At 36.9% G+C, this 16,500-nt stretch overlaps 1 protein-coding gene across 17 annotated transcripts in view; it reads left to right on the plus strand.

Moving 5' to 3' along the window:
• The window catches only part of CASK (calcium/calmodulin dependent serine protein kinase), a 141,579-nt gene that overhangs the window by 97,066 nt on the left and 28,013 nt on the right, over window positions 1–16,500 (plus strand). For all 17 annotated transcript variants that reach the window (XM_017733440.1, XM_008633018.2, XM_017733441.1 and 14 more), the window contains 5 exons: window positions 6,446–6,523; window positions 7,889–7,969; window positions 13,202–13,390; window positions 13,892–13,970; window positions 16,300–16,385. In XM_017733440.1, the coding sequence (XP_017588929.1) occupies window positions 6,446–6,523; window positions 7,889–7,969; window positions 13,202–13,390; window positions 13,892–13,970; window positions 16,300–16,385 (513 nt within the window). The remainder of the gene's footprint in view (window positions 1–6,445; window positions 6,524–7,888; window positions 7,970–13,201; window positions 13,391–13,891; window positions 13,971–16,299; window positions 16,386–16,500) is intronic.

The following is a 16,500-nucleotide window of genomic DNA, read 5'->3' on the forward strand; positions in this document are numbered from 1 at the left end:
ACAGTTCATGACTCCTGCAGTTCTGCTAGAGCATTATAACTAATGAGAGAATTTAAACTTGGATACATTTTCATTTTTCAAGGTTTTGATCAAAAAATACACAACAGATGCACCTTTTCGGTATTCTTTACCTTAACCTGCTGGTTCCCCTCATTTTTCCAAGCATACAAAATATGTCCATGCAAGAGGTACATGATAAAATTCTGACTGGCAATGTCTAATGCCACAGGGCATCTCTCCCTGTTGCTGACACAAGTGAAGGGCTGTGTGCTTTCCTTACAGCTCTCATGTCAACAGGTTGCCTCTAACAGACCCTGTGAAGACAGTGAAGAGGATTTCTTTCTGGGATCCTTTTTACACTTTGAATTACTACAAAGGCAATGCACGCACAGCCCTTTGGCTGTGGTTGGGGGAATGTGTTTTCCTTCTCAAAGGAGCCTACAGTCATTTCAGGGTTCCACCTTAATTAAAGAGATACCATATCTCTCACCTGTCATTTAATTTATGTTCATCCTCAGTAAAATAAACCTTCATCATTTGTGTTTCACTAAGATGCTGTTCTGGCAACTCAGTAGGATGCCATCTGACAGGCAGTTTGTTGTCATGTTTAACACACTGAAGGGTCAGGAATTTTATTCTGTCAGTTCATGAAGTAGATCAGTTCATATATCTCCTCCTTTTCCCATAGCAAAGCACTGACCACTAAGAAACAGGTACTATCTTCTGTTTGCCTCAGAAATGTGGTCATTAACAACCTGTTAATATGTATTAAACATTCTCCAGTTGGCATTTAGTTTCACTGGTGTGTCAGGATTTCAAGGTTTGTGCAGTGAAGTTTGTCATTCTCTAGAACACATTTGTTTGCCAGTCTCATGCAGTGGAAACTGAAATAATGCACAGAGAAAAATGTTTTACCCATTTGAGTTTCCTCTCCTCTATTCTTACCCCCAAAAAGTTAAGTTCTTGGTTTAAAACAAAACAAGTGAAGAAGCCCAGATGAGGAATGATACAAAGGAAAGCAGCTTCGAGTAAAGCTGAAATTCCATAGGGCTGACTGGGTTTACCTGGCATCATTTCCTCTTACCTGTAGTAGATAAAGGTGTAAGGAAATCTGGTTTTATGTTTATTTCTGATACAGGTAGCACCAAGTGTAACTCTGTTCTAAAAGACACAATATGAATATGTAAGAATATAGATGACTTCTAAAAACCAAATCCAGTTGGCCTGCTTTTTGCAGATAAAAGTTCCTCTAAAAATTTGAAGAGTTTGTGTATTTCGGTTCTGTCACAGGGATGATCAAACCTAAAAGTGAAATTCAGGGTCCAATTGCTACTGCAACATTTTTTAGAGGAAAGATTATTCATGTATTGCTTGAATGTGAATATGCACAGAGGAATTGAGTATTTAAAATCTGCATAACCCTTGTCAGGGTTACTAAAGTGTGAGTGCTTCCAGTAACAAGCTGCAGTGTTGGCAGCTGCCAGTTCTGGGGCATGACAGAAACAAACACTTGTTTGTTCAGACAGTATTTATGTTCTGCTTCAGACTGTCTTCTGTGAGCACTCTGTCAGGGAATCTTCATTTTAGCTGATAAACTGCTTCCTGAACCCCTTTGTTGAATTAGTTTTGTTTGCATTGCTCAGCATTTCACTGGGTGAGGAACTGGAATGCAAATGTTGATTATGCTCCTCTTCTACAGTGAGTGTATCACACAAAAAAACCCCTGAAGCTGTGGAGGGCTGTAACCTATAATGCTCTAGCAGGCACAAAGTAGAGTCTGAAAGATGCTTTGGACTTTGATACAGGATGGAACTGTAACATGTTCTGTAGAATTATGCTAGGGAGCAAATGTTAGGTCTCTGGTGCTAAAATGGTAAAAATGAACTTCATGCACAGTCCTTAACAGTGAAGAACAGAGGGTTTGAAAGAGCAAACTGTCTTTAAACAAAGTTGAAGATAAGGCCTCTGCTGTGACCTTGCTACTCAGTGTGTTTTCCAGTAGTAGTTATTAGCTTCAGGGATGTGTTTCCTTGAGAGCTTTTGCATGGAAAAGGAGATGTGGAACAGAACTGCCAGAAGAAGGAATGAAGTGATCTAGCAATTATCTAATTGGCTCTTTAATTTTGGCCATTCTTTGATACTACTGCTTGTGAGTATTATTTCGTTCAGTGGGTCATGAATTTCTTTCAGTCTCTGAGCACATGAAACCTCTGGGGTGGGTGGAGTACCAGGATAGGGAGCTGTGTGAGGTAACAGTGCAAAAAGCCTATTTGTTAGTAAATGCTGCTGTGCAAGGGGCAGCACTTCCACCCAAAAATTTTTTAGATGGTACAAAAACCTAAAAGCGATGAAAAACAGGCTTCTAATAGTACTGTGTTGCTTGTGGTTAAACTGTTCAGAAAGCTAAATATATAAGGACATATCTTAAAGATTATTTTTAGATCTTTCAGTGTGGGGGTTTAATATTTGAGGTTGGCAACAACAGTATCTATCTGAATTGTAATTGGATCCCCACAATGTGTATTTGTGTTGAAAGATCAGGGGCTTTTATGCTCTAGCATTTCAGTAGCTCTTGTTTTAAGAAGTTTCTCATTTGCCTCACAGAAACATCGAGGTTTTGGGTAGATGGAACACTTACTGATTTCACTGTGGGTTCTGATTTTGATTACATTCAGGATTAGACCAGGCAGTGAGGCTGAATTGCTGCTACTGGTGACATATCTACATTTTTCAGTGTGGCATTGAATGGGGGTTGCGTTGGGACAGTATTCTGACTCCTCTCACAGGAAATGATTAAAAAGGAATTTCTGCACATCTGAAAAAGTAGTCAGAAGAGAAGTTTGTTATTTTGTCTTGCCTGCCTGATTGTGGATTAGGCTTTGGGCTGTCTGCTTTAAATATGAGAAGAAGCGAGCTCCCTTGGTACAGGCAGAAGACAAAAAGTCTTGAGTGTGCAAAAACTGGCCAACTGATAGCAACTCAACTTGTGGGTATTCTCTTCATAGCTTTTGTGTTCTAGCATGCAAAATTTAAATCAAAACTTGTGGTCTTAACAAGCAGTACTATTCTGTTTATGAGCTATAATGTCAGTGTATGTTTGTTATGTTGAGTTTTGTTAATACATCAGTTGGGATTGTTAAGCTTGTCTAGAGCAAGCTCTCAATTTTGATTTTCTTTCTAGGAAATGCAGAATAACTGGTGCTGAGGAGTGAGACTGAGGTGCAAAGTATTCAGAAGTCTGGAAATGCCAAAAGTTACATATGCTGTGGCATTTTACATTCTTTTTAATTACTGTAAATTTTTTATTGTTATGTTTATGCTTATTGCTGGGTGAAATTGTTGGAGGTTGGTCTCCTGGGCTGAGGGGGCAAGGTTTTTTGCTGGAAAATAGAGACTCACAGCAAAAAGAAAGTCTGTGATTAGGGCACACATTTTGTCCTGCTGTAAGTCTGTTGGTATTGCATAGAAAAGCTTTCTGTAGAGGGCAGTGAAGAATGAGCCAGTTCATTCTGCTCCACAAGAAACCACCTCTGGTAGGGTCCCTGAAGGATTTAGATTTGCAGGGCTGCTGAAAGGCAACAGCATTGTGAAAAGGCTGGGTTTCTGTGATAAAAATTGTGTAGCTAACTGCACAAAGTAATGTGTTCTGTAGCACAGGAGCCATACAAAGCCTGGCTGCAAGTGTCGTTAATGTTCACTTTAATCTATGATGTGTGCAAAAAGGTTTCATTGAGAGTGAGTTTTCTTATCGACTTTGTAAAACATTCATGTAAAGGTATGTTGGATTCTTACATCCAAGGAAAAAAGATGTTCTTTTTAATGTGTCTGAATGAAACCTCTACATTCAAATGTAAATTCAAATTTCATAGATTAATTATGTAAGCTGTAAATTCCTTAATTCTAAATTGGTTCTGCTACAGCTAGTGTTTAAGTGTAAAAATATTAAAAAGTATTGCAAAACCAGTCTTTTTTCAAAGATTGTAAAGGAGGTGGGACTGCTTCACCAGTTCTGGTGCATTAATGCAAAGTATAAGCTTTGCTCCTCTTGCCTCTTGTGAACTAAAAACTCCCATGAACTAACTTGGCTTAGAGTATGCCATTTGAAAATGAAGAGATCTCCTCATGCTGGTGAATCTACCAAAACCACATCTTTCCCTGGGTGAGGCTCTCTTCTACCTCCACAATGAGTAGATCCCTTGGCTTGGGTAACATACCAGCTTTAAACCTTGATGCAAATAGGAAGGTTTTTCTTTTAAGTGCTGTCAGATTTCTTCCTATTAGTTTGGTGCCTTGATAGCAAGCCTCAGGAAGCAGAAGTCCTGGAGGATGAAATTTAAGTGCCATGCCTCTTCAGCATGAAGACGCTGTGGAAAAATTAATGCACCCTTGTTTAGTCTGAACTTTGCCTTGATTTTTTTTCTAAACATTCTTAGAGGAACTCTCCTCTCTAATTTTCTTTCTGCCTCCTTCCTAATCTCAGAAGATAGCTCTTCCATGACAGTGAGGAAAAAATTGTTTCTGTAACCTGCTGGTTGTTTAGGGTCACAGTAAGGGAGGGAAATCAGCAACTTCATTGACTTAGCTTTTCAACTATTGCTAAGAAATAACTAATAAAAATATTTTCAAGGTAACTTTTCTGTAATTTCAATAGTCTTGAAAAAGACATTCAGTAGTATTCGTGGTGGTTATCATGCATTTTCTGCTGTACTTCCTCAGTACACAGTGCTCAGTGCAGTTTCTTAACAGGCATAGGAGGCTGGTACTTTGCAATTTGCAGTTTCTGGAGTTTGAGTAGGTTTTGTTAACTTACTTAAGAAAAAGTAAAACAAATAATTGTGTACACAAAATCTTTCCTGAACTACAAGCTTGCAGAAAGCTTTTATCTCAAAACTTTCAACAGTGGTCAGGGCTGCTTATATGGTAGAGTTTAGTTTTGGCAGCACAAGATGAAGTTGTTGCATTGGAAGAAACTGATTTAGCTTGACTTCTCTTCTTAACCCCAAGAGAGTGGTGTAACTGTCCTGCAGGGAATGTTTTTTGGAAGTGACACTGTTTGCTGGTTTTGTGCTTATTTGTGTACGGGCTTGAAATGTGCAGCATGTTTGTTACACAAGAAAGTGATGGTGATGTTGGATTGCATTTATGGCAGTTTATGTATCTACTAAGACTGAATGGTATTTCATGTCATGTGAGAAAGAGAAGAGGGCAGTTCTGTGTCTTGGCAAGATTCCCTTTTTCAAACATCCAAGGCCATTCAAAACCAAACAGTGGAGCTGTGAAGTTCCCAGAGGAAGCTCCTGAGCACTCCTTGCTTAGCAGCCTAAATGGTGCTTTCTTGTCACCTCGTCCTTGGCAGTGTTAGGATTTGCTGAAGGTTTTAGAGTCCCTTTTTGTATTTTGAATGTTTTTTTACATCCAGTATTTTGAATTTCAGTTGAAACTTCCCTGGGCAACTTGTTGCACCACCCTCGTTGTGTTAAAAATGTCTCTAATTCCCTAAAAATGTTATTTTTGCCTTTTTTCTGTCTTAGATATCAAAGAAGTAGTCTAACATAATTAGAAAATAATTACAGGCATGTCATTATCTTTATATCACTTGAAATGTAAGCCAAAAGGTTTTATATGAAAATACTGCTTATTACAGTACCTGTTTATTCTTAAGGGTACATTTATTCCTTTAAAACATGCACAGTCTGTTAGGTTTGTATGAAAAAGAGCCTGTAATGTCTTATCTCTAATTTGAAACTTGAGAGAACTTTCTTCTTTTGTGCTTTGCATAGTTGAATGGTTTTTAAAAGGGTATTTCTAAAAAAATAATTGATGTGGAAGGTTTACAGTAGCATGTTTAAATACATTGACATTCTTCTGTCTAACAGAAAATCCTAGTAAAATAAGGGTACCCTTTTCAATGAGTACTCATTCTTGGAAGGTTTGTTTTTGTGTTCTCAGAGTATTTGGCTTTTGTAACGTTCTATCTTCAAGAGCACTTTCCCATATTCCAAGGTTTATTTAAATTCAGAATGTTCAGAATGTTTGATGTTTTGATTTATTGAGAAAAGCAGGATGTGCATGTTAACTTGATTTTATAGCAGAATGTTTGATTTTCAGCATTTGTCCAAGATTCATAGGATCACTTTTGAGTAGAAGCATATAGCTTGGGTAAATCTGTGGCAAAAGCATGGGAGGTTTGCAGAAGCCCTTAACCTCTTGAACTTTCCCATGTCATCCTATGAACTCTGAATCTATGGCACTGTTCAAATCAGGAAATGTTTAAAAATGAAAAGCCAAAACTGTAAGCTGCTAGATTTTGTATACAGAACATCTGTGGGGTTTGCAGTTTAACAATCATCCTAATCCTGGTAACATAAGCAAGCTATTGTAAGCACTCATTATAATTTATATAAATTAGCATATGATTTCAGTAGTTGTTTTCTTGTTATTTCAGCTTTATGACAAAATAAACACAAAATCTTCACCACAAATCAGGAATCCTCCAAGTGATGCCGTACAGAGAGCCAAAGAGGTAATGGCTTTAAAGTATATTTTTTTACTACAAAAGTTTGATTGTATTTTAACTGGAACTTATTTTTCTTCATTAAGATGTGTATTCTGGCTCATTATCTGAATTATTTCTGGATTGCTACCATTGCTTACTCAAGTTATGTAACAAGTTGTATAAACTTGCAGAATTCCATTATCTGTGTAAAGATTATGAATATTACTCAGTTTAATAATTTAACTTTTTCTTCAACAATAGTGGTGTTAAAAGGAACACTCCTGCTGGGTAATTGCAGGATATTTTCATGTTCAGGTTATCTCCAGCAGAAATCTGATATTTATAAAATTTAGTCACAAAAAGAAGTATTTTGAAGTATCAGCTTTTTAAATTAAAAAAAAAAAGTTTATCATAGATGGGTCTAAAAAGAGCAGACATGGAAATGGCAGTGAAGGTGGCCCACTAGGACCAAAGATAGACAGAGATGTTCTTAATTCTTATACCTTGCAAATAGTATTTTTTTGCTTATTTATTACAAGTAGTAAAAATAAAAATGTTGTATGATATATTATCATATACTATATATTATCACCAGTGCAGTTGTCAAGGGTAATGTCACAGGAAAACACTGTTTAGAGTGCTGTTAAAATAGAATATTATTTTAAGTAATAACTGAAGTCACACTGATAGATCCCTCAAGTCCTATTCTGCAAAATTTTCTGGCAGTTAATCCTGGGAGATGCTTCCAGAAGCAAAATTCTCTGCTTTCATTGTCCAAGTAGCTGCATGTGAAAACTAAAGTGTAAGAATCAGGTTGCAGGCAAATGAGTTAAAACTTCTTTGCTCCTCCTTCCCAAGTGATAAAGTGGCTCAGATTTTATAAAATCTGGAGTTTGGAGGTGGGGCAGCAGATGGCCCACCTACACTTGGTGTCTTTAACAATTAGTTTTATGAGTGTTTTAATGCTGCTTTTAAACCAACTGTTTTAATAAAAGCAATTGTTTTAATAAATTGAGACGATGTGTGAAAGCAGCAACTGGTGGAGGTCATGAGTGTCACCTCTTAGCACTTCATTCCTGTCACCATATATTTAGCTGTTGGAGGAATACTGTCAACTGAAAACAAACTAACAAACAAAAAAAACAACAACCACAACCAAAACTGTTTCCTTCAAATTTCTGCTTTAATCTCTTTCAGAGAACATTGGAACAAGGTATTTTATTCTCTTGGGGCAGCTGGGTGGGGGCACATTCTCTTAAACCCTTTCCTGTGTCAAAAATGTTGGTTTGTATAATCATTTGGGGATATTCTGACTGAGCAGGAGAGGGTTTTCATTTCTTCAGTACCTTTAAAAGAAAGTTACTTAGGGGCATTTCTCCTCTTATTTTTCAGGTATTGGAAGAAATTTCATGTTACCCAGAGAACAATGATGCAAAGGAGCTAAAACGTATTTTAACACAACCTCATTTCATGGTAAGCAGATCCTTCTCTTGTTTGGGCTATTTTTTTTTTTTTATATATATTCTTTACGTTAGAAAACTTCAGTAAATTCTTAAAGTCTGCAAGTGGTGGCACTGCCTACAATATACCTATTAATAAGTATTTGTAATCTGCTGCTCTGGCAAAAGAATTCGTGTTGCTGCTTCTATTGGTCCTCAGCTGTCAGCAGTTTGGAGTAATGGAATTATGGAGCAGTTTCTCTGTGGTTTTGGGGGGCTGTGTTGCACATGGAAAGAAGAATGAATCATTTTGGATGTCCATAGGTAGAACTGGGATCCTTCTTTTTCTTTTTCCAAAGGTCTTCTTGGGATAAAGGTGTGTGAACTCATTGCAAAATAAGTGTTTATTTAATACTATTTTACAATAAATCAACATCTTGTACAGTCTGCTGAGTTTGTGTTACATATTAACACCTACTGTGTCTGTTTCCCAAATCCGATTTGAGGGAGGTAATTGTCCTTAATTCAGGAATGTTACTGCTTAATAACTTGGTTCAAGTTATTGAAGTCCAGTAACTTGAAGGATTTCTTTTGTTTATGCTGTAGGTAAAGTTCATAAATGGAGAAATAAACGTGTTTGGTTAAATCTGCTGCACACTATTGTCAGCTTAAAATAATGGATTTGACTTTCCCTAACACAAGGATTATATGCAGGAGGCTTTGTGGAATTTGCTCACCTGAAAGCTGAATTACTGTAAGTCTGAAGGATAAACCTAATTTGCATGAAAGAGTGAGCTGAAACCAACCTCCTATTCAGGTATAAGATGAAATCTGGGTAGCTGCATGTCCCAGTGTGTTCTTTTGATGGCCCCTGTAGCCTTGGCTACATTTATTTGAGTACTTTAAATCAGATCAGGACTATGTTTTCAAAGTGCATCTCCTGATTGCCCCTAAACAGTGTTTTGGTTTGTATCACATAAGGGTCTCAGAGCATGCAAAACAACTTTCTTCAGATAAAATTAAACTGAAATGTGTGCCAGGAGCCAGTGTAATCGAGCTGATGGATACTCTGTCCACGGGGCAAATTGGAAGCTGGCCAGAAGAAAAAAACTCCTGCATTGTGTTCAGTGTGTACATCAGGTCCTGACCAACCCATTTGTTTTACTTGTTGATTCATTCCTATTTCACTGCACTAATTGCTAATGCAGACATTGACTTCTTTGTGCCCATTCAGCAACACTCTGGTGTTATTCCCTGGAGATGGTACCTATCTTATCCTAAATTTTGTAACAGCTCTGATTCAACATTTAACAGGAATAGTTGCTTGAAGTAGAACATGTAACAAGAGGGAATGATACTCAGCCATATTGTAAGAAAGATTTTTAAAAAAACCTTTCTCTGATACTCAACTTCATTTAGAATCTGACAGGTTCATTTGATTTACTTTTTTTTGTAATTACCCCGCAGTGTTGCTAAAACATTAAGCACTGTAGAGAAAGAGCATTTTTCAAGTGTAAATTATTTTCAGAGTAGGCATCAATAAAAGCAATTGTGTTATATAGAAATTTCATGTATCAAATCAAGTGACAGGAAAATTGAGTTGAAAATCCTCTTTTTTATGTATCTCTGTCTCTTGATATGCTCATAAATCTAAAACTATTTGCCAGAATTCTTTTGCTGCAAATCTATAAAAAGTATTTTTTATAAGAAATAAGCTGCAATTCCATAACAGGTATTTGTGATGAGGGGTAATTTCAGCAAGTGAGTCTGTGGCATCCCAGGCTAAATTGCTGGTTGGTGAAGTCCCATCATCCCTTTTCCTCCCCATGTTTCATCCTCTCCCTTGTAGTTCTGCCATTCATCTGGAACTGCACTTTAATATTGCCCTGGGCTGAACTAGTAGAAAATTGCTCCAAAAAAAGCCCCAACTAACCATTTAGTAAAAAGAATTTAGGATAACAGGAATGCTGCCAGAGCCAGAATGAGCAAGAGAATAGAAACAGTTCATGTTAGGAAGGAGGGTAAAGCAGCAATTAAACGAGCATAAGTTGGTGTGGATCCATACCTGCAGATACCAGAGAGTCTCCAGATGTCACAGGGGCAACTCCATCCTCTCCATCATTCCCACTCCTGCTGCCAGATGTAGCTTTATGGATTGCAGACTTAAATAAAGTTACTCTTACATTTGTTGTGTTCTGCCAAACTTCCCTTCAGAGCCAAAGCCTTTAAAATAGAGACTATTAAGAAAAGGAATAATTGTATAAAAGAATACTGTCAGCCCACACTCTGTGTGTTTGCCAGATGTTACAGACCAATACTCTGGTTATTAATGCACATTAATTCAGTAATCAATAACACGTAGTAAGCAGGAGTGTGCATTAACACCTGTATGAGAACAGATTATTTTACTATTAACTATTTTTTTATCTAATGTATATCCCTAATCAGAAGGAAAAAAGAGTGTAATCTGTCTTGTTTACTTAATCACAGTGTCAGTGGGTTAAACTGTGTGCAGGCCTTTACAGAACCAAAGCTAGTAAAGTGTTTTTGTAACAGATCAAGTTCAAGGTGTTCTGTTGTTTTAGTTTTCTGTTGTCCTTGTGTGCCTATTGGCTACAGAAATAAATTATCAATTTGGTCAACATGTTCAACATTTCTAATTTGAAGAAATGTATGTAAATTTTGCATGAAGGTCTTTCAACAGATAATTAATTTAAGAATTCCTAAAGTATTGTCAAGTACCTCATTTGTTACGTATGTGCACATTTCAAAGAGCTTTTATTCCACTGCTCAACTTTCAGTATTTTTTTGAGTATGCCGTTTTCATGTGTAAAAGATTCTATTATATGAGTTTCATATGTTGTAGCAATTGAAACATTTGCTGTGCTAGGAGACTTTTGCTTGATGACATACTGAAATTTTGTCCATCTTCATATGCCTTCCTATGATGATCTCTGCAGACAGTGATCCTGCAATACAGCAGAAAGCAGCTGTTCTCATTAAACTTATTTTTAGCAGGATTATCATGTTCTGCAAAGGAAAAACAGGAAAAAAACAAATTATCAAAATTAGCAGAAATGCATGAAAACAGGCATCTTTAAGTAAGGTCCAATAGGAATCTTTTTATTAAATGTTTTCAATATTAAATTGAGCTTGCTGTACTTTAATGTCTGGTATTTCTTAATTTGTGTTCGTTTTTGTGAACACACTCAAAAGTCATTTAGCATAATTATGGACTTTTAAAATGCTGGAAGTGCCATATTTTAACCTCCTACAAGGTGAATATTATTGCTAAAAATAATAAGCAGGGCATATATTTGATATGAAACAAATGTAAGAATCTGAATTACATAAGAAATGGAATATTAAAGCATGGAGAATATAACAGATGCAGGCAGGGGTACAGAATCACCTCCAAGGTCAGTGTGTCCAACCATTAACCTACACTGGAGTAACCACACATAAATGGACACAAATAAATCAAATTTTAATTAAATATTATTAAAGTGGTTCAACTTGCATATATATTCCAAATCTTTAATATAAAATGTTGATTCGGTAGTGCAGACTAATGGAGAGGAATTGTTGTGAGTTCAAGCTTAGTGGTTGACAAAATAAGATGAAAAATAGAAAATACAGATACAGGTTAGTATTTAACTAAAAATAGTATGTGTGTAGGTGGGCTTGAAACACTGGAAAAAAGGGAGGGAATATGGGCAAAGCATTGTTAATTTAGGGAATTCTGTTCCATAGTTATAATGCCGAATTCCCATCTGTAGTTTTAAACTAATTTGAGGAATGGAAACATAAAGTGTTAAGAAATTACCTTTTATAACATGGTACACTTTAGAAGTGTTACCCTGGGAAAAAAATTTAGGATTTTGTAGAGGTCATGAAAGTCCAATTTCTGCCTTGGATTCCACTTCAGGAGTGCATCTTGTAGGCGTTTTTTTAGCACTTTCTTTGGTGTAAGTTTTGCTTAAACATTTTAATAGAAGACTTAAGTCATTGCAGAATCAGATTTCTCTGCCAAAACAAGTTCTAGATGAGTCAATCTCAAGCCTTGCAAGGCTGATGGGTTTTGCAAGCTAAGAGCTATGAGCATTTAAATGAAACTTAGCAAGATATTAACTATAATATAGATGGACCTCATGGCGGTGGTGGCTCATACATCTACTGTTGTAGAGAGATTGTAGGAACTAGACTTGATTTATCAGTCCTTACCTAGGAATGATAAGCCTTTTGGGTATAGAGGCAGATTCTGTCTCTGCCCTTGATTAGTAGAGGAGTAGAACCATCATGTTCACATATAAATTGGATTTAGTTTTTGGACAGAAGCGAGGTAGTTGTATATTAAATGTTGAATACAGATGGGAAATGGATGTGACGCGGGACTCTTGGAGGCGTCCTGGAGAACACTGGAATGTCATACCAGAAAAAAAGCCTGGCACTGCTGAATACTGGTTTGCTAATATTTCAGCTTTGTCCAACTTTTCTCTCATATTGTGTGTACGCTTTTTACAGTTGTACAGGATACAGGTCTATGCTGCACCTTAGAGTTCCTACAGTTGGTTTTTCTGCTTATCAAAGGTACTTAAGCATAGTTAATCAATTAGCTGTTATACCATTCTCTGCATCAAGAAACAGTAAAGCCTAGTGAAGCAGTATTTTAGCAGTTTGTTGGTTTGCATTCTAATTTTTGTCACGCATTTTGAACTCAGGGTGGTGGTGCTGAGTCCATGTTCTAGGGGAAGGGGAGAGTATGGAAGGAATTGTGATAATAAACAACAAAAAAATTGTATTTCATTCTTTAAGTTAGTATTGATCCACAGTCCGTCTTCATTAGAGCGAAATACCATGTGATTTGAGTAGCTTTCCATTTTACTAGAGTAATTATTATAGAACAGTTTGCACAGAAAGATAGATTCCTGATTCTCTGTCTATGCACATGAAGATGGATTCACTCTGACACCCTGCAGTTGTCGAGAGGATGAGGGGAAGGGAGGCAGAATCATTCTCACTGAAGTAGCTACAGTAAAAATCACATTAACTCATGCAGGTTTTAGAGGCTCAATGTACATGTGGGCATTTGCAGTCTGATGACGTTTATCTTAGACTCCTTAAGGGAAAAGTTCATCAATAGAAAATGGGGCACAAATATCTTGGATTTCCTTGAATTTCTCAAAAGCTTCAAAAACACAAGGAACGAGCGAGGGACATCGGAGGTGACGGAAATCTGATGTTTTGTTGCTGTCATCTCCTCTAGGCCTTACTTCAAACCCATGATGTAGTGGCACATGAAGTTTACAGTGACGAAGCGCTGAGAGTCACCCCTCCTCCCACCTCTCCGTACCTGAACGGGGATTCCCCGGAGAGCGCCAACGGAGACATGGATATGGAGAATGTAACGCGGGTCCGGCTGGTGCAGTTCCAGAAGAACACAGATGAGCCCATGGTATGGAGGGATACTCACTGTTTGCCTTGACACTGTGCTGGTAAAGACCAGTATTATGATGATTTCAGTGTCAGTTTCCTCACTTTGAGGGTTGTCAATAAACTAGAATAGTTCAGCAGCCACTGTAGATATTTATCCTCCTTGAAATGCTTTGTGTTCACTCACACTGCTCCTGTGCCACAAGGGCTGGGTTTGTTTAAAAGCAGCCTTGTAGTAGTTATAGCTAAATTAGGCCTTAATCCCAACTGGATTTGCACTTCAGTATAAAATCACATTTTTCACAAACCAGATATTTACATACTCATGTTGAAGTATTGCATCTTCACTTAGAAATAGTATTTGGTTTTATTGCTCATCTTGAAGTGAGTGGCAAAGATTTTATTTTAATCTTAAAATTTATACCCTCCCTTCAAGCTTTCAGGAAGTGATTATTCTTAACCACTCAAAACTCATAGTGCTTAATATTTTATTTTAAAAGTATAAACATTTCCTTTTTTCTAGGGAATCACTTTAAAAATGAATGAGCTGAACCACTGCATTGTGGCAAGAATTATGCACGGAGGAATGATTCACCGGCAAGGTAATTACATCTCATGAAGAGTTTTGTCTTCAAACACAGTCATTTTAGATCATTTTGTACAAAGTGTGTACATTCTCCTGATTTTGATTGCTACTATTCCATAGCAGTGTATCTCTGTGTCTGCATGGACTCCTGCTAACTGCTTTAGTTACCTTCCAGTTGCAGATGGCTGCCAGTATTTTGAGGTGAGGGCCCACTGTGTTTCATTTAGGTCTTAATTAGGATAATTACTCTTATTACTGAGTATAGCTCAGCAAGAGATTGAAACACCAATAATTTCTGGAGCTGTACTTACTTAATCCACTGTTTTAAAAAAAAAAAAAATCCTTACGCAAGTAGCAGTATTTTCCCTTGCAAAAATGGAAGAACCTTGTTCACACAGTTCTTGAGGAGCTTTGTATTTTTGGTGTTAAAGCTCACAAAAACGGGGTTTGAAATAAAAATATTACTTGTGCCTAGATTCTAAATCTTTTTTTTCAGTTTTCACTACAGCTACAACAAACCCTGCAAACATGTATTTTTTTTCTCATCCCCAGTCTTCTTTTTGTCATTTTGTGTGTTCAGATCAGATGTCCAAAGGTAACTGGTTTTTGCCCTACTTTAAACAGGTGAACTTCCCTGCTAGGTTGGTGGCTGCAGGTTTGGATTGCACCTTGAAAGGGTTACTTTACTTCTTTCAGACTGCCTTTTTTTCTTTCGATGAAAACAAAAATCTTCATCATTTTTCAGACCAAAGTTCCCTCTAGCCTACTGTTCTATTTCAGAGGAAGCTGGGAACAGATAATTAGGAAGACAAAACATAAATTCACTTTGCCTTTCTGATATGATAAAATCTGTCAGGAAGCAGGAAAGACAAAAGTTTACGTACAAGCAAAGATGCAATTCAGACAGACCTCTATATTCCTTTAGAGGACTTTCTGAATTTAAATTTATTTGGCTTCAAACAGTGAGTTTTAAAAGGAGATTGCTCTAAGACTCACAGGAAGAAGGTTTCCTTCCAGCTGTGCTTAGGTAGTGGTGATGCTCTGCAGAGTATTGCTTCACATGGCTGTGTTCCATAATGGGGCTAATAAAACTTTTAACACCTGATAAAACTGAGTAAAATATCCAACTGTGCCCATTAAAACTCTGTTCTTTTTAATTATACAGTGTCTTTTATTTCTAAAGATTGGGGAAATTTAACCTATTCTCTATGTGCTTTGTCTAACTAAGGTAGTGCTTCTGCACTAGGTAGTTTGAAAATGAGCTGTACTTCAGTGTTTCTGTAGTATGGTCATTTTTTTTTTAATGCTTTTAATTCTGTTAATGCTCTAGATGCCTCTTAGCTTCGCTGCTTCATTTTCACATAACTATTTTAGAATATTTTTACTCAATAGAACAACCCAGGTGTAATTCAGCAGTGATCTCGAGCACCACGTTTGAATCCTATTGATAGGGCCTGTGCCTTGCATTGGTTTTGGGGAGTGTTGTCATTTTTTTCTCCTGTCTCTTTTTGCTGTATGGAAAACTGTATTGCCGGGCAATAACAGCAATGTCTGGATAATAAATCTACTGTGAGCGTTACAGGAACTGTATAATTTCAGGTCCAGCAATATTAAGTACAAACTACACAATTCCCAGTCACAAAATAGTAGCTGCTGTGAAGTTGCCTCCTGTCCCTAAGCCAGCTCTACCTAGTCCTGGTGATTGAAATTGTCTTTATTCAAAAGGTGGCAGAGTTGAAATGGGAATAAAGGCTTTTAAAGATTCCATCTACTTGCAGCTTCCAGAGCATTCAGTAAAAATGAAACACCAGTGTCAGTCATTAAAAATTGTCTGTTTGTCATTGACATGTATGCCAAATGTCCATTCTTTATTCCCAATTTTTATGTATACTTCTCCTTACAGTCATGAACATAACAATATTCACTTCTGTCAGTGACAAAAATGGGAAATGCTGCAGAAAAGGGGATTTTATTTGGTACAGGGATGTTACTGAATCTGATTCTCAGTCTAATATGTAATGCCATCAGTTTTATATTTTGAATAATATTAAAGTATCTTTATACTACTCCAGGCCATATAGTGTTTTTGATTCAATATTACTGTTTAATAACAAAAACATGTTTTTCCTGCGTACTTGGTAGAATGCCTAGGCATCTCTTGCTGTGTGTTCACTGCACTCTGAGAGATTTGTAGCTAATACAAAGCCCTTTTCTGAATCTAGCAAAAAAATTATTTCAATGTTGTTGTCTGTTTATGCCTTTATATGAATATTAGTGCTGTGTTACAATTATCTCAGTTTGTGGAAACACATCTTGAGGTGATTGTGTGTTTGTTAACTCCGCAGGTACGCTACATGTAGGGGATGAAATCAGAGAAATAAACGGAATCAGTGTCGCAAATCAAACTGTAGAACAGCTACAAAAAATGCTTGTAAGTACCTGAAGTCTTCCTCCATAAAAGTGCTTGTCTTATTTTGTCAAAACTTTTGTGTACTAACTTCCCCTTTTTCTTGTGTTCTTGATAGACTACATGTGCACGTAACAAG

The sequence above is a fragment of the Corvus brachyrhynchos genome, unplaced genomic scaffold (assembly GCF_000691975.1).
Source record: "Corvus brachyrhynchos isolate BGI_N302 unplaced genomic scaffold, ASM69197v1 scaffold34, whole genome shotgun sequence".
Taxonomy (NCBI): domain Eukaryota; kingdom Metazoa; phylum Chordata; class Aves; order Passeriformes; family Corvidae; genus Corvus; species Corvus brachyrhynchos.